Source organism: Stegostoma tigrinum, chromosome 21 (genome assembly GCF_030684315.1).
Source record: "Stegostoma tigrinum isolate sSteTig4 chromosome 21, sSteTig4.hap1, whole genome shotgun sequence".
Taxonomy (NCBI): Eukaryota; Metazoa; Chordata; class Chondrichthyes; order Orectolobiformes; family Stegostomatidae; genus Stegostoma; species Stegostoma tigrinum.
Window position 1 is genome coordinate 44679999 of NC_081374.1, and position 24914 is coordinate 44704912.

General features: G+C 41.0%; 1 protein-coding gene across 2 annotated transcripts in view; it reads right to left on the minus strand.

Moving 5' to 3' along the window:
* Positions 1–4304: 4304 nt before the first annotated feature.
* The window catches only part of si:ch211-105j21.9 (sialomucin core protein 24-like), a 44549-nt gene continuing 23939 nt past the window's right edge, over positions 4305–24914 (minus strand). The window contains exons 2-4 of one of the 2 annotated variants that reach the window (XM_059653483.1): positions 19737–20375; positions 11617–11784; positions 4305–6285 (exon numbers count right to left, since the gene is read on the minus strand). In XM_059653483.1, the coding sequence (XP_059509466.1) occupies positions 6056–6285; positions 11617–11784; positions 19737–20310 (972 nt within the window). In that variant the 5' untranslated portion in view covers positions 20311–20375 and the 3' untranslated portion in view covers positions 4305–6055. The remainder of the gene's footprint in view (positions 6286–11616; positions 11785–19736; positions 20376–24914) is intronic. The other variant, XM_059653484.1, reaches the window with a different exon arrangement.

Below are 24914 nucleotides of genomic sequence, written 5' to 3' on the forward strand. Positions count from 1 at the left end.
TGGATTAATACAAATAACAATGATGTTGTAGATATTATAGAGACTTGATTGAGAGAGGTACAAGGTGGCAGTTTGACATGCCGGGATTTAGGTGTTTTAAGTGTGATAGACAGGGATGTAAGAGAGGTTGGGCGTTGCAATACTGATTAGAAAGACTATCACAGCTGTACTGAGGGAATATAAGTTCATCCAGCAAAGTCATGTAGGTATAGCTGAGGAATAAGAAGAGTGTGATCACTTCGATAAGATTATATTACAGGCCCCACAACAGCCAACTGTTGACAGAAGAAAAAATGTGCAGATTACAGAAAATGTAGAAACAACAAGGTTATTGTGGAGGGTGATTTTAACTTCCCCTACATAGACTGGGACTCACTGAGTTCGCTTGGAATGGGGGAGAATTTGTTAGGTGCGTCCAGGATGGTTTTTTTTTAAACGAAATGTAAATAGTCCAACTAGGGAAGAGGCCAGACTAGAACTGATTTTGGGAAATGAGCCTGGCCCAATGATCGAAGTTTCAGTGGGTGAGCATTCCAGGAATAGTGACCATAATTCTGTAAGTTTTAAGTTGTTCATGGATAAGGTTAAAAGAGTGGTCCTCAGGTGAAAGTGCTGAAGTGGGGGAAGGCTAACTAACATAATAATAGGTAGGAACTGGGGAATGTAGATTTGGGCAGCTGTTTGAGGGTAAATTCACATCTTGCATCTGCAAATCTTCAAAGGCTGGGTAATTAGAGTTCAGGACTAGCATTTTCCCTTGGATGACAAGTGAAATTGACAGCTTAGTCAAAAATAAAAAAAGAGGCATATGTAAGGCTTAGGAAACTAAAGACAGACAAAGAAATCAAAGAATACAAGGAGAGCAGGATAGAATTTAAATGAGGAATGAGGAGGGCTGAAAGGGCCATGAAATACCTTTAGGAAAGAGGATTAAGAAAAATCCCAAGGCATTTCATACATATATAAGGAGTAAAAGGGTATCTAGGGAATGGGTAGGTCCACTCAAGGACAAAAGAGGGAATTTATTCATGGAGTCACAGCAAGTGGCTGAGGTCCTTAATGAATACTTTAGCTCACTACTCATGAAAGAGAACGACATGATACATGGTGAGTCACAAGTTTGATATGTTGATGTTGTGGGCTGTGTCAATATAAAAAAGAGGAAAGTGTTGAATGTTTAGAAAGCATTAACGTAGGCAAGTTCCCAGGACCTGATGAGATCTATTCCAGAATGCTGTTGGAGGCATGAGAGGAAATTGCGGAGCCTTGTATGAAACCTTTGTATTCTCTTTAGTAACAGGACAGGTCCCAGAGGACCAGAGAACACTTTACGTTTTTCTTCGTTTAACAAGGGTAACAGGTATAATTTGAGAAATTACATTGAGCCTTAAATAGGTGAAGTTATTAAAGAAGATTCTTAGGAATACGATTTATGCACAGTTGGAAAAATAAAGACTTATTAGCAAGTATGTGCGAGGAAAGACATGTCTCACAAATGGCAAGTGGCAACACAAAATGATATGGTGGTCAAGAAGGCATACAGCATGTTTATGTTGGACACCAGAAGGACCCAGGGGTTGAAGCAGATCATTCTTGGAAGTTCACATTACATATAGACAGGATGGTTAAAAAGGCACTTGGCATGCTTGCCTTCATTGCTCAGTCCTTTGGAGTATAAGAGTTAGGAAGTCATGTTGAGCTTGTGCAGGATACTGGTGAGGCCTCTTCAGGAACACAGTGTCCAGTTCTGGTCACCCAATTATAGGAAGGATATTACTTAGCTGGAAAGGGGTCAGAAGAGATTTACCAGGATACAGCTGAGTATAGGACATCTGAGTTATAAAGAAAGGCTGGGATTTTTTTCACCGGAGTTTAGGAGGTTTGGAGGGATATGGGCCAGGAGCAGGCAGGTAGTAACTAATTTAGTTTGGGATTATAGTCGGCATAGACTGGTTGGACCAAAAGGGCCTGTTTCTGTGGTCTACTGTTCTTTGTTCTTTATATAATCCAAACATGAACAGATACACTTGCCTTTCTCTAGCAGGCACAGCAATGCCTAATCAACAAGTCAAGCAACAGCACCTATCATCATCCCAGTGGAGGAGGAGGTGCTGCTTATATCATAGGTCACAGCCAGTAGTGGGATATAAACAGTAGTTGAAGATGGAATCTTGTGTGATACTCTGCACTCATTCCACAGTTCAAAACTGAAGATTCAATAAGCTAAAAGCTCTTACTTTTGCTCCTTCTTCATCCTACCCCTACCCTTGTATTTTTCTCCTTTCAAATAACCAAAAACTTTCAGAAACATGAAGTCCAAATGGAGTAGGATACTGATAAAGAAGAAACACTGTCACCTGACTTTAACACCAACAACCAGTAGCTCAGTATTGGCATGCAATATATGTTAGGAGTTCCTGCTTATAATGAATGGCCAGGCACTTGTGGACTACATTGGGAAATGTCAATGCCAACATCCCGATGGGATGAACTTTGATATGTATTCTGACGACAGTAGGCCTACCTCTATGCCACACTTTTCAAGCTTTCCTCTGCTTCTGCTATTGTCTTTCATCTGATATTCAACATTCCTCCACAACACCATTTAGTCTTGGCCCATCCATTCCCTTTTCCACTGAATCCTTTTCCCTCCCTGATCATTACCTCAGAATTTTTATAACCTTGGTTTCCAGTTTGACCCTTTTGAAATTCTGTCTCAGCCCCTCTATCATGAGGACCAGTTACTTCCATCCTGATGCAGAGCCCAACTCTATTTCTGACTCAGCCCCAGTACATCCAAACTCCCTATCTATGTCTTTGTAACGTCCAGATGTAACTATTCCAAAGTTCTGCCGGTTGGACTTCTATCCATCACTGAGTATGAGCTTGTCCTCACTCACATTCTTCTGCTCATGTTCTAAACCATAGAGTTCTGATCACCTATCACTCCTGCTGTTGCCGATTTACTCTGGCTGGCAATCCCTCACCATTTCAACTTTTATAAAAATCTTATCCACATATTAAAATTCCTTCATAGTTTCAGTCCTATTTAACTTAGCCCAACAGCTCAGACTCTGGGTTCTTTTCCAACTCTCCTCCTTTTCCCTTCATTGAGGAGTCCACATGTTGTGCAATTTTCTTCTTAAACTTTCTCCCTCTCAATCTCTCTACTCCTTTGAAACTCTGCATGAAATCCATTTGTTTGAGTAAACTACTGGTTGCCACTCTTACCAACTCCTTTTTTGGTTCAGTATCCGTATTTTTCTAACTAAAGTTCTTTGCAACAGCTTGTGATGTACATTGACATTAAAAGTGATATCTAAAACGTGGAATAGCATGCCATGCGAGCTATGGTGAGGGTATTTTTTTTTAAAACTTACTCATGGTCTCATTTATCCCTTCTTTCAGGCAAGTTAGCATCGATGAAGCAGTATACTTACAGCAGTATCTAAGTCTTTCAGGTTACTTGTGCTGCGTTGACTGGCCTGATGAGATTAATTAAATATTTCCAGCACTGAGTGAAAACTAGTAGTGCATTTATTAGTATCAGTCATTGTTTCCTTCAAATTTCTGACATCTTGTATCATTCCATCGGTACCAAATGACTTGCTTTGTCTTCACCTCCCCATTTATGCATAAACATGACCTCCAACACAGCTTTTGAAATTATTGGGCAGTCCCCAGTTTAGACCTTCTACAATCCTGCTTTAGGATATGGTACTAGTTTTCTTATTCACACAAACACTCTCTCTGCAGTCAAAAGGTACCTGGATTCGTGCACCATTTGCTACTTGGAAAAATAAAATCATTTCTGGATAAGCTAAGTGGAGTATTAATTCTGTACTGGTGGAGTATATCCTGCGAGTCAATCTGCTTTCAATGTTCTGCAAGGTGAAGTACCAGCATGAGGAGGATTGAAGAACTAAACTGGTCATTCAGGGTAATGTAAATGTTTTATTTCTCTTTGTGAATCATGGGGAGCAAGCAGTTAATGTGGCCCAGTGTATGAATTGTTGTGGCCTCATAGTGGTTCAGAAATTGGCCAAAGATAGCTTCTTTCTCCCCCATCCAGAAATGACCCTCCACTCCTCATGCTTCACGGTACGACATACCTAATCCCACATAGCGTGTTTGTGACAGTTCCTGTCAGTTACTTAATGAAGAATAGATAGGTGCACCGAGAATCTGTGAATGAAGATTATACAAACAACAGATGGAGGTAGTCAATAGCATTTCCTGAGCATCAAAAGCTCAGAAAGTCCTTTTGTATGCTGCTTGCAATGAAATTTCACACTAAAAATATGTATGCTTTGTGTGAACTTTATCAATAAAACACTTTTATCAACAAAACACCTCAAAACTTTTAAGAACAATCTCAAAGGCATCTCCCAATGCATTGCATAGCTAACACTCAGATACTTATAAAAGCTTATACATTTTCTTATTGCAGCATTTGTTGTTAATTTAGCAGACTGAGATGCAAAAAAATTTAACCAAACAGAAATGCTGTGAGATAGATTGTGAAAAAGCTTTACCTTCAATAAGTACTTAGGTGAAAGTCATTATAAAATTATTTATCATCCTGGTATGTTTATAAAAATAAATCTATACAACTTTAAAATAGATTGCAACAGGTTTCAGACACCAGAGATATGCTTAAACATTATATCTTTAAGTACAATCAACAATTTAGCCCTTATTCTGTAAAAATAAATATTGCACCAGTTACCTGGCCCCTGTGGAACTAGTCATTTTCTTACATCATCGCAACTCATCATATTGTACCTGTTGTTAAGCCAATTTTAAGCAGATCTATAAGAAGTGCAATTAGCAGGAAAGCATTTTGGGGAAGAATTTGCTTACTATATCAGAATCGATCAATCCTATTCCAAGGCAGACTGTTTATTGTTCACTCAGTTCACAATCTTCTGAGATATGAATATTTCTCTATTACTGTGTTTTTGTGACATGACCAATTTTAATTGTTGCACAAAAACAAAGTTGCTGGAAAACATCCAGTTCTGAGAAAGGTCATCGGACTTGAAACGTTAACGCTGTTTATTCCTTCATAGATGCTGCCAGACCTGCTGTGCTTTTCCAGCAACTTTGTTTTTGTTCCTGATTTACAGCATCCACAGTTCTTTTGGTTTTTATTTAATTGTTGCTCCCTTTTCCTACTAGTTTTCAATTTCCTGGATCCTAGCTCTAGAATTTCCTTCCTCCCTATATCCCTCAGCCTCTCCATTTCACTTTTCTCCTTTAAGACACTTGTTGCTCCCTGTCACTGTTTTCTGTGTACAAATAGTGTGCAGGCCCAAGCAAATTTGTTATTCTTCCTTCTTGATATTCCGTGACCAAACCACCAGAGAACCAGCGAAGTTGCTGAGGGGAATATGTTGATGTGGATAAATGCTGCAAGCTCCCAAATGACAGGTTTTTAATATCTGGCTTTAGGGCATACGCACTGAAGTACAGCAGTTCAGTGATCAGAATTTCTAAAAAAAACCAAATTTAAGTACTAATTGAGGACACATCTTGGTGCATTTGAGATATTACTAGTTTTAAAACACTTCAATGTTTGATTTTCCGGCTGGAAATAAATATATTAGATTGATACAAAATTGATAAAAATTAAGACTTTCTACATCTGATTCTTATTCATTTGAAAATGATTTCCCTAGATATATTGCTTTACATACTTGAGTGCACAGCTTGAGAAAGAAATACTTCTGCATTTTAAGATTTTCTTCAAAAGCCTGGTAAATAAGGTTTTTTCTGTTTGACAGCTTAATGTTTCTATTTGCAAATTAGAACATGGTTGTGGTACAAGCAGAATTCACATAGTTATCTAGTTTTGCAAGGCATCTTTTGGGAGTCTTGGGTACAAATACAGAAGCGCACACAATGCAGAATAGATGCTTAGTTCGGAAGTTCAATTATGGAGGCTTAGGGCCAAAGTATGAAAGTCTACCTATTATTCATTCATTTTATTATCAATGAAACCTATACATGAAACAAGAGTGAGTCAGAATTTTCACAATAGGTTATAATGAACCTATGTTTGTGGTTGAAATGTGTTAAAGGAAGATCCTTGACCTGTGACCTCCCTTTCTTCCGGTAAAAATTCCAGTCTGAATTGGCTGTACTTGGAAGTAACTGCAGGATAGTCACCGTGAAACTCATCATCTTCTTCAAGGACAGTCATGTTGGGATTATAAACACGTGATTCATCGTAAAGACCTCCTGAAATTACCAACGTGTCATCTGGAATATTGTAGCTTCGCCCTGCATAACAAAAAAATAGACATTTACACAACGGAATTAGACTAATCTCTAGTGAGTTTAGTGCCTTTGATTTTTCTCCAGCTCTCATCATGGAAGGCTAGACTTTAGTCTAAGTTTTGGAGACCTGAATCATCTTGGAGATTTGTCAATTAAGTGGCTAACATGGATGTCTGCTTCAGTTAGTCAGCTGCGTTTAAGAAGCAAATCAGTATCCTATGGCACAGAAGGGACTCTGTCATTTCAAGTTCAAACTGAACTGGTCACAGCTTGTACTGTAAACCCTTCAACCAGTTATACTGGTTATAAAGATATAACCACAAAATTATTTCTATGGATCCAAGAGGAGAAATTTAATTGTAAGACTGTATGTTCTTAATTACTGTGTTCTAAGCACTCTGAACTTCACCACCAGCATTGCTGGTGGGCAATCCAAAAACTCCATTAGCTGCATTGAGCACGGCGATTTCTCAGCATCAAAACAGAATAATGTTCCTTCAGTAAGTTTTTACAGCAATATTATAAATACTTTCTTCAGAAAACAAAAGTCTGAATTTTACTAAAGAAATTGGCTAAGCGTCAATTTCAGGGAATTTCAAAAGAAGCTTCTCACCAGGAGCTCTAGTGAGTGTTCTCATGCTGTTCTCTGCAACTTGCCTCATATGCTGTGAGCCATGTCTCTATGGTGCCCCACTTACACTATCTTCTGTTCAGCAATGGTAATTGTATTTGCTAGAACCAGTTGGTATTCCTGGTTTTGGCATTATTTTTAAAGCCTAGCTATACAGCAGATCAAGTGGTGTCTGCCAACAGGTGCCCTTCTCAGTGCATGTAATGGGAAAGTATTGAAAATGAAAAGCTTCTGAGGGCACATAGATGGCACGGCTGCAGCACAAGTGCATATTCAAAAATGTAATGCTATTTACATCACTCGTCTGAGCAACTGTGATGGTAACTGCAGTTACAAGAAACAGGTTTAATAGGCTACCTATCCCTAAGAGTCATTCTCTATTACAGCAGCCTAAAGGGACTACTACACTTGGCCTAATGCCCAGTGTAACGTAATATCTTCTCATCGTTGGTCCAACATTGAATAAGTACTGGAAAAGCTCTGTTGAAAATATTCACTTTTATTCACACATCAAAAGCAACAGACGAACACTGAAAATCTGCATTTGCTTCTAGAAACAAATTGGGACTGTGAATTTGTTGCTGCTCAAAAGGCAATGAAATATCACTGCTCCCAGTTAATATCTATTAGAACTAGGTATCTATCAAGTCCTACTGGATTTGTTGTGCCTGGCACTATACAATTCTATTGTGCTGGTGATGATCCTCCTGCTCAATGTCTTTGGAAGACATCTCTCCCAGCTCTTCAGCATCCATCACATCCCCTGTTTTCCAAATCTAATTATGCAGAGTGCAAGGATTATGCAGCACACTGTGACTGGACTGTCCTGCAAGGTCCCTGCAGCAGATTGATCCAAACATCAGACCGTCATTTCAAGGGCACCTATATCCGCTCTATGATGGTCCTGGTGGCAGAATAAGTGGCATTATATTTCTGCTTAGCCTCATTCAGGGGGTTGTTCAATCATCAATGGTTGATCCCCAGTAACTGTCCTAACTCTGGCCCTTGAAACAAAGCAGGAACATGGAAGATCTCAAGTAAATGGGAGCTCCCAAGATGCCTAGATATACCAATGATCAAAAGATGACTTGTACATTGATGTAATGAAATCCTTTTCTGCTGATGAAGTTTACTGCTCTATGGTGTCAAATGACATGTGTAGAGTCTGCACCTGAGGAATGCCTGCCCTCCATTCGGGAAAGGAGATGGTGTGATCTACCATAAATCATGTTGGTAACAACCTCGATATATTTGCACATTGAGGGTTATGAAATCCCACAAAGTGTATCCTTAATTTTTTAAAATTTGATTTATTATTGTCACATGTACCAAAGTACAGTGAAAAGTTTTATTTTGCATAGCACAACCATCACCTTGACAGCCACTGGGATAGAACGGTCACGTCCCTTCAGGTCACGTGTCCTTCTCCAGCAGTCGGCATAGATTTGTGATGGTGGCTTGGGACATCATCAGTTTGTGGCATCACTAAGCCTAATTCATCTGAAGGAAATGGCATGGAGGATGGTGGACTCCAGCTTTCCTGTATATCCTTAGGGGATCTTCTGGAGATAGCTACAGATGAGGAGAATACCAGTACATCTGGTACCCTCCATTTCTCTGCAACTTCATAGGGTGACCATGGTGACCATAATCCCTGCTGTGACTGGATCCAGTGGTTCACGCTTCCAATGAACCTGTGTGGGGAATATTAGAAATACAGCATGTTCTTAGTAATGCAAATAGCCAGGATTTATAACACACACAAATGTCAGTTTAGCCTAGTCCTCCACAGGTGACATGAAGGACTCCAACAAAGGAGGCATGAAATGCCTCAAAACATTGATATAGTGGGTGTTATTCTGATTTAAACAGCTCAAATCATGTCTTGCAAAGACAAAAGATGATGATAGTGCCGGAGATTACTTAAACCTTGCTTTTGCCCCCACCTATGTTACGCAAGAAAGTCAGTGTTGTTTAAAAGGACATTTTGTTAAATACTTACAGTTCAAGTTGAGAAGGAATCAGTTCCATGCTCCTGAGCTGCCTGTGGAACCTTGGATTGACTTTGTGAGTCGTGGACCATCAGTGAAGCTTTTAAGATTGCCAATGATTACTGCAGCTTCACAGAGTCGGCCATCATCAATCTGTAATGGCTGTAATTAATTTGTAATGGCCAATGAAATTGTGAAGGTTGCCCTTGGCCAGGATTTTGTATCCCACACATTAGAACACTGCATGCATTTCATGTGCAAGGTATTATGTTTACAGATATCTTAAACCCGGACTGTATAAAAACCCAATTACCCCTTAAAGGGATGCAAATTGCTCACAAGTAATGCTCACATGCTCAGGCAGGATAAAATTACTTGTTCTACCCTCTGAATGTGTTCACAGATACTTTCCATTTCCATTGCACATCTATGGTTTGCATGAGGCTGGAAGACAGTGTAGATCACACTTAGCACAGTGAGTCACAGGCTCATGCTGGCATTCAAACTTCCAAACCCCTACCATGAACCTCCTTTCTTCTTTGCGCTCTCTGCTGACTCCATCAATATTGAGCTTTCACACATTCGCACCCAATTCTGATTTATGTATTTATCATATCCATAATAGACCTCAGCGCTACAGCTTAGTAATGCCAACCATTGTGCTACACTGATCCCCTGATGCCAGGGCAGTTGATGATATGTAATTATTGTGCTCTCTGCATCCCAGCAGGCTACTTTCAATCCCCAGAGTTAATTTTCTCAACTTCCTCACCACTGAAGTGGTCACAGATAACTCCTACTTCACTTCCACTCTGCTGACCACAGCCCACTCCCCCGACCAACTTAGACAGATAGCCCCAACTGAGGTTTGAACAGCCCCCGACAGCTCTCTGAATGACTTATCAAGAGCTCCCAAGCTGTTTGCACTGGACCTACAGGTGTGGCTGTGGCCCTCTCCTTGAGATATAGAGATACGAAACTTGTGATCCTGATCATCTCAACTGATTCACTGGCTGTATCCACGCCCTTGAACTGAAATCGCCTAACTGCAGGCCATCTCCATTGGTCTGACTGAAGGCTACCGCATCTGCATTAACCTAATGACTATATCTCAGTGTGTTAGCTACATTTGTTACTGGTTCCATACTGCAGAGATAATACTGACATAGGACAGTATAGCAATGATCACAGCTGTGCTTTAAGTGCAGCATTGAAGTTGGGAACCATATTCTACGTGGTTTAGAGATGCACAACAGTGTTGCGGTGAACCTGGTACGTGTCTCTTGCCAACCTCGTGGTTGGGGTTGTGGGCAGTCCCTATCCATGGACTGTGTGGGGGACTGCTATCCAAGGTGGAGACCCGGAGGAAGCCACAAATTGGAGTTGCTAGGCACCTGCTCTGACTCTGATGTCAAGAAGATTGCATGCAGTTTCTATCCAAAGCATGGGCGAATTGAAAACCCCACATAAAATGAGTTTTGGTATTAACAAAACACATATAGGCCTGCCGTCGCTCACTAGCAAGATCCTTGTCTTGCCATACAAAACTTGGTTCCAGCATTGGATTTCTTCTTCCTCATCGCGTTCCCACCCCACCCCCCCCACCCCCACCGCCAAGCTGTGAAGAATCTCATTTCTTCTGATTTTGCTACATTTTACTCAACTAACTCAATTGCCCACATTGGGCATAATCTTCCTAGCCGCTGAACAAAGTGATTTATAATTTTTCAAGAGGTAATGATCAGTTGCATTTTACCCGATAATTTGTTCCAAAACCTGTTAGTGTAATATGCTTACTGTAAATATTGATGAGTGAATTACAGTAACTTAAAATCTGAGCTAAAACTTCAGTTTACCAAGAAGAGGGTAGTCCTAGCCTGAAATCTGTATTGTCAATGATAATGGAGATATGCTTTTAATCACAAGCTTTTGAGAACAATTTCAAGGCAAAATGTTAATTTGAGTAGAATGATGACAAAGTGATGTTGTATATTCATCCTGCAACTGCTGTGGACAGATTTAGCGCTTTTAATTTCTCCTGTATTTTCTCATGGAACCTAATTTTATTATTATTTTTATTTTCCTCCTTAGTAGGTGACTGGAGAACATAATTGTTGTTCAATGTAGTCTGGAGTATTTGGCTTACTCTGGTTAGAGTTTCGTTATTAAATACAGACAAACCATGGAGTGTTGCCAACTTTTGTATGATCCGTTACTGAAAGTTTGATCTTCTGCATCCACCTACTCCATTTCCACTGGTTGACACACCTTTTCTCACATTAATTAGAAAGACTGTTATCTAACTGGATGTTTTTGACTTCCAAACAGCCTTTCATTACCCTGCCCATACTTTTATAATCAAGAAACGAAAGTATACATTTAAAACGTTTTAATGTCCTTTCGAATTTCTCTCCTGCGGCTTGCCCCAATGTTGTGGAGATTAATCTTTAATTTGGGAGACTCTAGGTCAGGCTAGGAGATATGCATGTTCCAATGTGCTTATGGAAACTGCTGTGTGTGAGAGAACGTGGCAGCAAGGTCTTGGGACAAGATCACAAATTGTAACGAAGGTTATTACCAGGAGCTCAAAGCAATTAATTTTATTTTACTTGATTTAGTTTTATTAGACAAAAAACTGATCTACGTTCCTTTCAGTTTTGACCTGCTAATTATTTCTTGTGGTTTCTGTTTGTCTTGTGTTCCTATGCATACCTGACTCCTCATTTGAAGTGGCACAGAGAGGGCGATGCGAATACTGGGCTCTCCTTCGTTTGCATTTGGTGACATTATACATAACAATAGTTAGTATCACAACTCCAAGAATGGTACTCAAGCAGATAGTCAGAATTATTTCTTGTTTTTTCAGATGCATGATTGTGCCTGGAAGAAACAATATTGGAACTATTAGTATCTTCCTGTTTTCTCTTAAGTGACAAATTATTAATTTATTTGGTTTACCTAGGTGTTCAACAACAAAATAAACACTACTCAAAATCAAGTGCATATACTGCTTTCACAAAATAAGGAATAAAGCTGTGGAATGCAATTAACAAATTATGATGACAGGCTTTAGTACAAGGGTTACCTTAGTTGTTAAATGGCTAGGCAATGACAGAATTATGCTTCCCATTAAGACTGATCAATTTTCTAAAAGGAAAATTAGATGAAATTTTCAGTGATCAACAAAAACTACCAAAGGATCTCACATTTTAAGTCTTTTTCAGTAAGAAACAAGCTAAAATTTACTTAACAGGCAACTGAACACACCAAGCTAAAGAAAGGATACTTTTACTTTACAACTCAGTTTTCTGTCTACCAACACTTCTAACAGATGTGTAATGATGGAAGTGCCGAGTTACTCCCCACTTTCCAGTAAGCTCAGTCCTCACTACCACATCAAATATTCCAGAATGGTAGACTCACAGAAATTTGCAGCATAGAAGGAGGCCATTCATCCTATCGTGTCTGTACCAGTTCCCAGAACTGCTACCAACTAGTCCCATTCTCTAGCCCCAACTCCATAGCCGTTCAAAATCATCACTTTTAATTATATGTCCAGAGAGATAACAAGGTGTAGAGCTGGATGAACACAGCAGGCCAAGCAGCATCAGAGGAGCAGGAAGGCTGACATTTCGAGTCTGGACGCTTCTTCAGGCTTAGGCCCAAAACATTAGCTTTCCTGCTCCTCTGATGCTGCTTGGCCTGCTGTGTTCATCCAGCTCTACACCTTGTTATCTCAGATTCTCCAGCGTCTGCAGTTTCTACTATCTCTGAGACAATGATACGGCCAGCTCTCTTTTGAAACCACCTATGGAATCCACCTCCACCACTCTCCCAGGGCATTTGCATTCCAAACCCCATTGCATTTCTAAATAATGAAGTTTCTCCTCATTTCACTCCTACCTGTCTTGCTGGCAATCTTGAAACTGTGACTGATAGTTCCTGACATGCCAACTGATAGAAACAGAATATCCTTCTGAGCCCTGTCAAAATTATTCATAATTTTGAACACCTCAATAGGGTCACATTTAATCCTTCTCCGCTATGAGGAGAGTAAACCCAAATTTCTTAACCTTGTATCTAAAATCCCTGATTCCTGGTATCATTCCAGTAAATTTTCCTTACACTATCTTCAGGTCTTTAACACCCTTCCTTAAAAATGGTGCCTAGAACTGAACACAATACTTCAAATGTGATCTAGTATTCTCTTAAAATAATTCCATTCAGCCTTAATATTCCACAAAAAAATTTCATCATCAAGGCCTACTTTGGTTATTCCTTGATCTTTAAATCTCCAGAATCTGCATTTGTTCCATCCTCTTTTTTTCAAACAGCAAACCATCTCTCATCACAGCATTCTGTTGTTTAGTTGCTAACATAATACAGTCTTCGCTTTGGTCTTCACAGCAGAATCTGATGTTTTCTCTCTTGTCCTGTATCTAGAATCATAGAATCCCTTCAGGCCAGAAGCAGACCATTCAACCCATCAAGTCCATACTGAGCCCCTAAAACGCATCCCCTCAGACCCACCCTCCTCCCGTATCCCTATAACCTTGCATTTCCCATGGCTAATCCACCTAACCCACACATTCCCTGAACATTACAGACAATTTAGTATAACCAATCTCTCCATCCTGCTCATCTTTGGACTGTGAGAGGAAAACAGAGCATCCAGAGGAAACCTATGCAGACACAGGAGAATGTGCAAACTCCATGCAGACAGTTGCCAGAGGCTGGAATCAAACTTGGTCGCTGGCACTTTGAGACAGCAATGCTAACCACTAAGCCACCGTGGTGCCTATGTGTCTGTTTCAAAAAGTATCTGCCCCTATTTCAATGTCAGGGCATGAAAGCTGACACTGAAGAAGGATCTGGGCCTGACACGTCAGCCTTTCTGCTCCTATGATGTGGCTTGGCTTGCTGTGTTCATCCAGCTCTACACTTTATTATCTCACTCGTTTTCAATAGATTTTGATTTGGGTTTCTTTCCCCACAAATGTCCTCGCAGTCAGCATCATGGTGAAGCAATCTGGGAAAACAGTCCTGCTTGTTGGGGAAGAATAAAGAGTGACATCACAGGGTAACCGGAGTGGTCTTACCCAAGGGAGAGGGGTGATTGGTAAGCAACAGATAAGATCATGTAAACATTTACAGCTTTTATCACTTATTGTTTGTAAAATCTTTACATGGTTTATAGTTTCAAAGGGTTGTATTCTGTAGCAACAAGGCACAGGAAAGAAGAGCCCTAGGGAAATTGGTAATATTTAATATTAAGCATCTTCCAAAAGATTTAAAGGGTAAGTCATGGGAGGAGAGATCAAAGATGTGGTCTATTTCTCCTGCTCTGTATGGGAAGCGATGCACATTTCCCGTGCTAGGACCTGTGTCTCTAGTTGGACGCCAGATGCCAGGACTGTAATGTTGGGAATGGCATCAAACAGGAAATCGGAAATACATGAGTAAAGGAATATGTGTAATTATGGGTGGCTTTAATCTACACATTGATTGGGCAAATGAGATTAGTCACAAGACTAGAGTGTGTACAGGACTATTTTCTGGACTGATACTTTAAAGGAACCAACCAGAGGACAGGCAGTCTTAGACTGGATATTATGCACTGTGAAAGGAATAACTGGTAATGTAGTTGTGAGAGATCTATTGGGGGTGTGTAACTATAATAAATAAAATAGTTCATCAACATGAGAGTGAGGTAGCTAATTCTGAGATGAGAGTCCTGAACCTTCATGAGGGAAACTACACTGGTATATTGGGCATGAGTTGGCTATGATGAATTGGGAAAGGTTTTCTGAAAGGAATTACAGTGACAAAAAATTCAAGGAACAAATGGGTGAGCTACACAAATTGTTTCGTCCTGTCTAGTTCAAAAGTTAAAAGAGAAAAGAAGCCAAACCAGGATTATGAGGAAAGTTAGAGATAGTATTAGATGGTAAAGAAAGGCATACAAATTGGCAACAAAACAAGTAACAGACCCGAGGATTGCTGACTTCTAAACTGTTTCCAAAGGAGGACCAAGAAATTGATTGAAAATAGGAAAATAGAGGAGAGTAAAGTTGTGTTAAACAGAAGAGCTGACTGTAAAAGTCTTTGTAAATATATAAACAGAAAAAGATAGGTTAAAAACTAATGCAGGTCCCTTACAATGAGAAACAGGGTAATTTATAATGGGGTACAGGCTGATGGACTAAGTTCATACTTTGCTTTTCTGTCTTCACAAAAAGAGGATGTAAATATCGTACCAGAAATGATGGGGGACTCAAGGTTTTGACATGTGCCAGCCTCCAAAAACCCTCATGGCATATCTCTGATCAATTTACAGATGCTTGTGCCTTCAATGCTACACCTCAGGCTGCATCAGCAACTATCATATAATACTACAGCATGGACACTGCCTGCTGAGGGACACATACCCAGCTCAAGGACTGGACCAGGCTGCACAAGGAGCAAGGATCATCTCTGGGTTCTTTCACTCCCTGTTAAAGTGCTCACTCACTCTGAACTTGCTTGGATGCTCACAGCATTCATGTTTTGCCTTGTCTTTTAGTCCTTTTCCCTCTCGGCCAAAGATACCAGGCTCATATTACTACTGAGCTCTGAAGAAGAATCATATTGGACTCGAAATGTTGACGCTTTCTCTCTCTCCAGATGCTGGAAGACTAATTAGTTTCTCCAACATGCTTTGTGTTTGTTTCATATTACTTCTGTTCCAGCCTTGCTATTCTGTAAAGGCAATTTCTGAAGAGGAGTCTTGGCCCAAAACATCAGCCTTCCTGCTCCTGTGCTGCTGCTTGGCCTGCTGTGTTCATCCAGCTCTACACCATGTTATCATGGAAACAAGTCAAGCTTGTCTGCAGGCCTCTGTCAAGTCTTCGCTCAGAGGGTCCTGGCACAATGAGTCAAGGGCGGTCTCCAAATACAGTCCAGGGGCTTGAGCATAGGCAGTCAGCCACTCAGGGTGGCCATCCACATAAGGAGTAGGAAGCTATATGTTGGACCACACGCGTTAGGACACTTTTTGCCCAATTGGCTGCTGTTTTCTACTTGGAATGAGACAAAGACAGGTATTATGGAAAGTGCAAGTGGGGTAACATAACAGCGTTTACTTTTGATGTAGGTGGGGAGGCGTCTGAGTGAGTGAGTAGGCAAAACAGAGGCAAGCAGGGATATTGGTTTTGGGTTGGGTGACAGAGCGAGGGTAGATGTTAACTGGAATAGGAGCGGTGATAGACCATGTGCCAAGGTGGGTACAGGAGCAGGAACAGTTTTTGAGAGACAGGTATTAGAGAGTGATGGTGGCACTTACTGGCAGAATGGAGAAGGTCATGATCTTCTTCCCACTGTGCTGGGCATTCCTCCAGATGGCTGAGACTATACTGACCCAGGTGGCAATCCTAGGCTCCTTGAGGCCAAGAATAAGAGGTAACCTGACTGAAACATTTAAGATTCCTAGGGGGCTTGGCTGGGTCACATTGAGAGGCTGTTTCCCTTTGTGGGAAGACCAGAGGGCATAACCTCAGAGTAAAAGGTTGCTTGTTTATGATAGAGATGAGGAGAAATCTCTTCTCTCAGAGTGTAAGGAATCTGTGGAATTCTTTACCACAGAGGGCTGTACAGGGTGGGTCACTAAGAATATTCAAGGCTGGGACAGACAGATTTTTAATCAGATTGGGAATCAAGGGCTGTGGGAGAAAAGGAAGGGAAGTGAAGTTGAGAAACATCAGATCAGCTGTGATCTTATTGAGTGGCAAGAGTTGACTCAAAGGGCCAATTGGCCTATTTCTGCTCCTGTGTCTTATGATCTAATGGGCCCTTTGATTAGAATATTGAAGGAGAAACGGGTATGTGCCCGTGAAAAATAATGCTTGTATCCCCAACCTGGAATTTTCTGCTGTTACGGAACTTCATACAGCTGTTTTTGGCTTCTGGCAAATGAGGTGTACTATATTTACTCAGTAAATGGTAGCAGAGACTGTGTGTTGAAGTACATGGCTAGATCTCAGCATATGCACCTGGATGACAGATCATAGATTTTCTGTACAAACTGTCTGAATACTGTATGGTTCAGACTGGTATACAGGTGGGCTATGGTGTATGTTTTTCTAAAAGTTAATTCAAATTAATATATTGTGATCAAAACCACATTTGTCAACTTTCACACTAGAAGTTTTGGTCATCTTTGCTAAAAAATAAAACTAACATGAACACTAGTGATATGGGATACATTTTCATTAGAGATTACTTCATGCTTCTCTAATTTAGCTGTTGACCACATTTAGTCTTATGCTTTGGTAACTTTTCTTCCCTTCATCCTGGGTGCTGATTCAATCGTTTCAATTAATTTGAGGAGGTCAGGCAAGGCTGAATATAAATGATTAACCACATTTTCCACAATAAAATGAACATGCAGGGCAATATTTATGATCAGATCTACTCGTCTGAATCAGTACAACTTATCATAGAACATAGAACATTACAGCACTGTACAGGCCCTTCGGCCCTCGACCTGTCATTCCAATCTGAAGCCCATCTAACCTACACTATTCCATGTACGTCCATATGCTTATCCAATGATGACTTAAATGTACCTAAAGTTGGCGAATCTACTACCGTTGCAGGCAAAGCATTCCATAACCTTACTACTCTCTGAGTAAAGAAACCACCTCTGACATCTGTCCTATATCTTTCACCCCTCAATTTAAAGCTAAGCCCCCTCAAGCTCGCCATCACCATCCTGGGAAAAAGGCTCTCCCTATCCACCCTATCTAACCCTCTGATTATTTTATATGTCTCAATTAAGTCACCTCTCAACCTTCTTCTCTCTAACGAAAACAGCCTCAAGTCCCTCAGCCTTTCCTCGTAAGACCTTCCCTCCATACCAGGCAACATCCTAGTAAATCTCCTCTGCACCCTTTCCAAAGCTTCCACATCCTTCTTATACTGCGGTGACCAGAACGGTACGCAATACTCCAAGTGCGGCCGCACCAGTTTTGTACAGCTTCACCATAACCTCTTGGTTCCGGAACTCGATCCCTCTATTAATAAAAGCTAAAACACTGTATGCCTTCTTAACAGCCCTGTCAACCTGGATAGCAACTTTCAAGGATCTGTGTACATGGACACCGAGATCTCTCTGCTCATCTACACTACCAAGAATCTTACCATTAGCCCAGTACTTTGCCTTCCGGTTACTCCTACCAAAGTGCATCACCTCACACTTGTCTGCATTAAACTCCATTTGCCACCTCTCAGCCCAGCTCTGCAGCTTATCTATGTCTCTCTGTAACCTAAGCATACTTCGTCACTATCCACAACTCCACCGACCTTAGTGTCGTCTGCAATTTTACTAACCCATCCTTCTACGCCCTCATCCAGGTCATTTATAAAAATGACAAACAGCAGTGGACCCAACACCGACCCTTGCGGTACACCACTAGTAACTGGTCTCCAGGATGAACATTTCCAATCAACTACCACCCTCTGTCTTCTTTCAGCAAGCCAATTTCCGATACAAACTGCTATATCTCCCACAATTCCATTCCTCCGCATTTTGTACAATAGCCTATTGTGGGGAACCTTATCGAACGCCTTGCTGAAATCCATATACACCACATCAACCGGTTTACTCTCATATATCAATGTGTAAGAGTAGAAAATTAAAACTTCTGTGTGTGTCCACAACAGTAGTTGTGGTTTATTTAAAGAAGAGCTCTTCAATTATTTAGCACTTCTTCACGTTAGCAAAGGGCACAAAACCTGCTCTTTAACAAACCTGTTTACCCTTCTATTCTCGAGTCTCTCTCTCTCTTGCTATTTGCTCAACAGCTGTTTCCTGCCTATGCCATAGCCTTAATCTTGAAATTCCTTCGACAGAGGAATCCAAGGCTTTCCAACACTATGGATAGTTAATATTTAATTACATATGCCCCACACCTCAGGAAGGACATACTAGCCCTGGAGCGTGTCCAGCGGAGATTCACACAGATGATCCCTGGAATGGGAGGTTTAATGCATGATGAATGGCTAAGGATCCTGGGATTGTACTCATTAGAGTTTAGACGGATGTGGGGAGATCTAATAGAAACTTACAAGATAATGTATGGTTTAGAAGAGGTGGACGCTAGGAAGTTGTTTCTGTTAGGCGGGGAGATTAGGCACAGCCTTAAAATTAGACGGGGTAAATTTAAAACTGAAATGAGATGACATTTCTTCAGCCAGACAGTGGTGGACTTATGGAATTCATTGCTGCAGAGTGCAGTGGAGGCCGGGACGTTGGATGCCTTCAAGGCAGAGATCGACAAATTCTTGATCTCAAAAGGAATCCAGGGCTACGGGGAGAGTACAGGGAAGTGGTGTTGAAATGCCCATCTTAAATGGCGGAGTGGACTTGATGGGCCGAATGGCCTTACTCCCACTCCTATGTCTTATGGTCTTATTAAGCATAGTAATTAACTTTCTTTTGCCTTTTCATACTGGAGGATATTCACTGCTTTTATAATTGGAACGTCAAAACCATTATTTTTTCCACAAATCCTTTAAATTAGCAAATGAAACAAACAATGTCTTTTGAACTATCACAAAATTACAATTGTGCCCCTCATATCTGCAACAAGTCTGAGCATTTTAAATTGGTGCCAATCTCCTGACTTTTCCTATAACCCTGCACACTGTTTCTATTTAATCACTCATCCAATGCCCTAGAGTCCTCCAGCTAAAGCTGCCTCCAACACACTTCCATGACAGTGCTTTCCAGACCCCAACTGCTCACTGTGCAAAAATAGTGTTTCTCATTCCACTATATTTCTATCAAATCTTACCTGAAGTTCTCGTTGTTATGATCGAGTACAGTGAACCTGTATTAGGTTGAGTGACACCAGCACTGGTTGGCTGTTTATTTGTTTCAGTGAATTCTATTTGTGTTGGCTTCAGTACAGTTGTTTTTGATGTTGAGACTTGCTGTGTTGCATTAATTTCACTCTCTGTAGCTGTTGAAACAAATGTTGCACTCGTAGAGGCCTCGGGCATGTAGTGGCTTGAAATGTGAGGCGGTGTTGTTTGAAATATTGTTATTCTTGTTTTAGAACCATCAGGCGCAGAAGGCTGCATTGATTTAGTTGATGTGGCAACAGTAATCCCAGGGGCTAAGGCAGTCGTGCTGTTACTTGTTGGGTTTGGTTTCAATGTAGGTGACAGTGCTCCTGTCCGATTGGGTTCAGTTACAGAAACACTGCCAGTTTTATTAAGATCTCCAGAAGAATTACCCTCATTGTGAAAAGAACTGTTAATGGCAGAAACCGTTTGCCCTGTTGCATCAGCAGAATTCACAGCTAAGGCAGCAAAACATTGAGTAAATAAAATGTAAACTGCAGTAGGCCCAATCCTGACTCTCATTTTGCTTCCGTTTACAGCTTTTTGTCAACAGAAGCTCGTAATTTTCTTCAGTTTTCCAGTTTATCCTGTAAAATATAAAAAATGGTTAATTGTTTACAGCCTCCAGTAACGAAGTAAATGTCAAAGACAGACAGAATACAGTTGTTACTTGTAGAAGATCTAATGATGGTGTGCCGTTCATTACAATTAGACTACCTTTCACAGGCCACTTTCAACTCTTACATAGAGATTACAATACAACATTAATTAGATTAAATTATAGTAAAAATAATTCTTTGAGGATGTGACTAGAAAAGTTGATGAGGGTCGAGCTGTGGATGTCGTGTATATGGACTTCAGCAAGGCATTTGATAAGGTTCCCCATGGTAGGCTCATTCAGAAGGTCAGGAGGAATGGGATACAGGGGAACTTAGCTGTCTGGATACAGAATTGGCTGGCCAACAGAAGGCAGCGAGTGGTAGTAGAAGGAAAATATTCTGCCTCGAAGTCAGTGGTGAGTGGGGTTCCACAGGGCTCTGTCCTTGGGCCTCTACTGTTTGTAATTTTTATTAATGACTTGGATGAGGGGATTGAAGGATGGGTCAGCAAGTTTGCAGACGACACAAAGGTTGGAGGTGTCGTTGACAGTATAGAGGACTGTTGTAGGCTGCAGCGGGACATTGATAGGATGCAGAGATGGGCTGAGAGGTGGCAGATGGAGTTCAACCTGGATAAATGCGAGGTGATGCATTTTAGAAGGTCGAATTTGAAAGCTGAGTACAGGATTAAAGATAGGATTCTTGGCAATGTGGAGGAACAGAGGGATCTTGGTGTGCAGATACATAGATCCCTTAAAATGGCCACCCAAGTGGACAGGGTTGTTAAGAAAGCATATTAACAGGGGGATTGAGTTTAAGAGTCGTGAGATCTTGTTGCAGCTCTATAAAACTTTGGTTAGACCGCACTTGGAATACTGCGTCCAGTTCTGGTCGCCGTATTATAGGAAAGATGTGGATGCTTTGGAGAGGGTTCAGAGGAGGTTTACCAGGATGCTGCCTGGACTGGAGGGCTTATCTTATGAAGAGAGGTTGACTGAGCTCGGTCTCTTTTCTTTGGAGAAAAGGAGGAGGAGAGGGGACCTAATTGAGGTATACAAGATAATGAGAGGCATAGATAGAGTTGATAGCCAGAGACTATTTCCCAGGGCAGAAATGGCTAGCACGAGGGGTCATAGTTTTAAGCTGGTTGGAGCAAAGTATAGAGGGGATGTCAGAGGCGGGTTCTTTACACAGAGAGTTGTGAGAGCATGGAATGCGTTTCCAGCAGCAATTGTGGAAGCAAAGTCATTGGGGACATTTAAGAGACTGCTGGACATGCATATGGTCACAGAAATTTAAGGGTGCATACATGAGGATCAATGGTCGGCACAACATCGTGGGCTGAAGGGCCTGTTCTGTGCTGTACTGTTCTATGTTCTATGTTCTAACACTTACATTGCAATTAGTTATATTTGAGCAGGAATTTAACTCAGTGAACAAAAAATAAGGTTTGTTAGTATCTAAACTTTAAATATTTAAACACTTGTTAAAAATGATATTAGCCACTTGGTCTCTGGAACATCTATGAAATTTTCCTCGCTCTACTGTAAAGTTAGGTCTGCAAAATAAATATGCATAAAACTCATTGCACTGAAGATAACCATGATCAAGTTAGCTATTGTGAACACCCACATAGAGTGTGCTTTTGATTTTTAATCCCTGGCTACCTACCCAAAATGTACCATTGTTTCAATTTTGTGACCCTTCCCAGGGCTAATTTATCTGCATTCATCTTAAAGGTAATCTGAAAATCTGCTATTAGAAGTGGTTTGTATGGTTAGTTAATGATTACCCTGTACCTGTTTGAGGAGTGATATTAAACATAACAGAGCACATAACAAGAACACAGACAGAATTAATCCACAGGAGACTGATGCTTGTTGTACTTGCAAAGTCTGAAGAAATCCTTCCTTTGAAGTACAACGGGAGGACCCTTATTTATTCATTAAAATCTGGATCAACATTTTGAGTAGAAGTATTCTATTAGCTGCCAGATAAAATTGTCTGCCCTTCAAAGCTGCTCAATATGATCTCTCTTGTTCACGACAATTCGAGGGGCTTGTTCAGCAATGACAGGGAGTCGTCAATTGCTGAAGGTAAGCATGCAGGTGCAGCAGGCAGTAAAGAAGGGAAATGGTATGTTGGCCTTCATTGTGAATTCAGTGCAGGAGCAGGGATGTGTTGTTGCAGTGGTACAGGATCTTGGTGAGACCACCCCTGGAATATCATGTGCAATTTTGGTCTCCTTTTCTGAAGAAGGATGCTGTCGCTCTCATGGGAGGGCAGCAAAGGTTTACAAGGCTGTTTCTGGGCATAGCGGGTCTGACGTATGAGGACAGATTGACTAGGTTGGGATTGTTTTCGCTGGGGTTCAGATGAATGAAGGAGAATCTCGGAGACTTAGGAAATTCCAACCGGACTGGACAGGGTAGGTGCAGGGAGGATGTTCCCAATGGTGGGTGTGCCCAGAACCAAGGGTCACAGTCCAAGGATTCAGGGTAGATGATTTAGGGCAGAGATGAGGAGATATTTCTTCATCCAAAGAGCACCGAGCCTGTGGAATTCATTACCACAGGAAGTAGCTGATGTCAAAACATTGAATGTATTCAAGAGGTGACCATGTGTAGCATTTGGGGTGAATGGGGTCAAAGGTTATGGGGAGGAAGCAAGATTAAGCTATTGAGATGGACAATCAGCCATAATAATGAAGAATGGTGGAGCACACTCTAGGGCCGAATGGCCTCCTCCTGCTTCTATCTTCTACATTTCTATGTTTCATCAGAACCCTTTGAGATTTGTAGTCAGGTCAAACAGAATTGTGTTCTAGCACCAAGATCTTTTGGTGCTTACTTCTCTTTGTTGCTTTCACACACCTTCAGGTCATCAGAGTGTTACTTGCACTGATGGCACACTAACACTGGATGCCAAGAAATACCTGTAATGACACACTGACTCATTCCCGTACCAGCAAAGTTAGAAGCCACATGACACCAGGCTCTCGTCCACCTAGTTTACTTGAAATCACAAGCTTTTGGAGCACAGCTCCTTCGTCAGGTTCAGTGAGAGGGAGGCAGACACAGAGATCAAAAGTCATAGAACTGGTGTGAGTGGAGTGTCAGATGATAAGTTTCTGCAGGTGACCAGTAGTGTCAGGCAGTGTGTAAAGTGTCAAAAGCTTACTAAACAGCGAAGGGATGACCTGTAGATAATGAAATGTGAGGCTGAATGAACACAGCAGGCCCAGCAGCATCTCAGGAGCACAAAAGCTGACGTTTCAGGCCTAGACCCTTCCTCAGAACACAGGAAGGATCACCAGATCCGAAGCATTAACTCTGATTCTTTACTTCACTGATGCTGCCAGATCTGCTGAGTTTTTCCAGCAACTTCCATTTTTGTTTCTGATTTACAGCATCCGTAGATCCTTTGGTTTTTATTCACCATCCAGAGTGAGGAACCAATTATGTCAAAAGGAAATGGATAAAGTAGGGGCTGTCGGTTTAAATTAAGTTCACAATGGGAGGGCACCAGATTAGTAAGGAGACAGATGGTTGCTGAGAGACAATTCAGAATTAAGAGGAGTCAACCAGAGAGCTAAGTACCTGACTAAGAGACTGCACACCTCAACAGGGGCCTCACATCCTACTTAAAACTTAAACTCAGTCTGCACCTCTTAACTGTAAGATATACTTCCTAACAGCAACTGGTGCTGGGCTGTTTGAGGAAGAGTTTGAATAGGACATGGGGTGCATATTGCTGAGAAAGGCAAAGATTGTGCCAGAAGTGAACAGAGGACAGACCTTCCAGGGCTGTTAATGCCAGCAATGTAATTCCAAGCACCAGAATGTAGTATTGCAAACAGTTCAACAGCCCCATTTGAATAGCTAAAGCCAGTGAATGTATCATTTTATGATATGTCCTTACTTCGCATTGTTCAAATCACCCCACCATCTTTATTCACCCACCAAAATTCTGCCAATTAAAATTCACCATTTTATTCATAATCTCTCTCTTTCAGCAATGCTAAGTATGTAAGATATACTCACACATTTCACAGTTTGTCCTCACTATCAGCTACTGAACTATGACAGACATATCCCCAAAATATATTGCATCATAGACCCAGGTGCATTTTCCTTGCTCTTATAAACAAAGAGAGAGCAGCAGCTAAGGAATGGGGAACCAGCGTTCGATGAATATCCAGTTTAGTAACAGGACCAAGAGTCCTTTTAGCCTCAATTCCATTTTCCCTTCTACGACCTTCTCTACTCTAACTCCCCTGTCAATCAAGAATCTATCTTGGTCAGCCTAAACAAAACTAAATTACCTCACCTTCAGGAACGGAAAGAATTCTACAGACCAACAACCTTTGGAAAAAATTTTCCTCTTCTCAATCCCAGATGGGGGAGGCCTTTGTTTTTTTAAACTATTCTAGTAACTAAGGCAATACGACAGAAAACTGATGGTGAATTACTTACACACTTTGTATACTTTTATTTACAAAGATAAACACTAAACATATGCACCAAA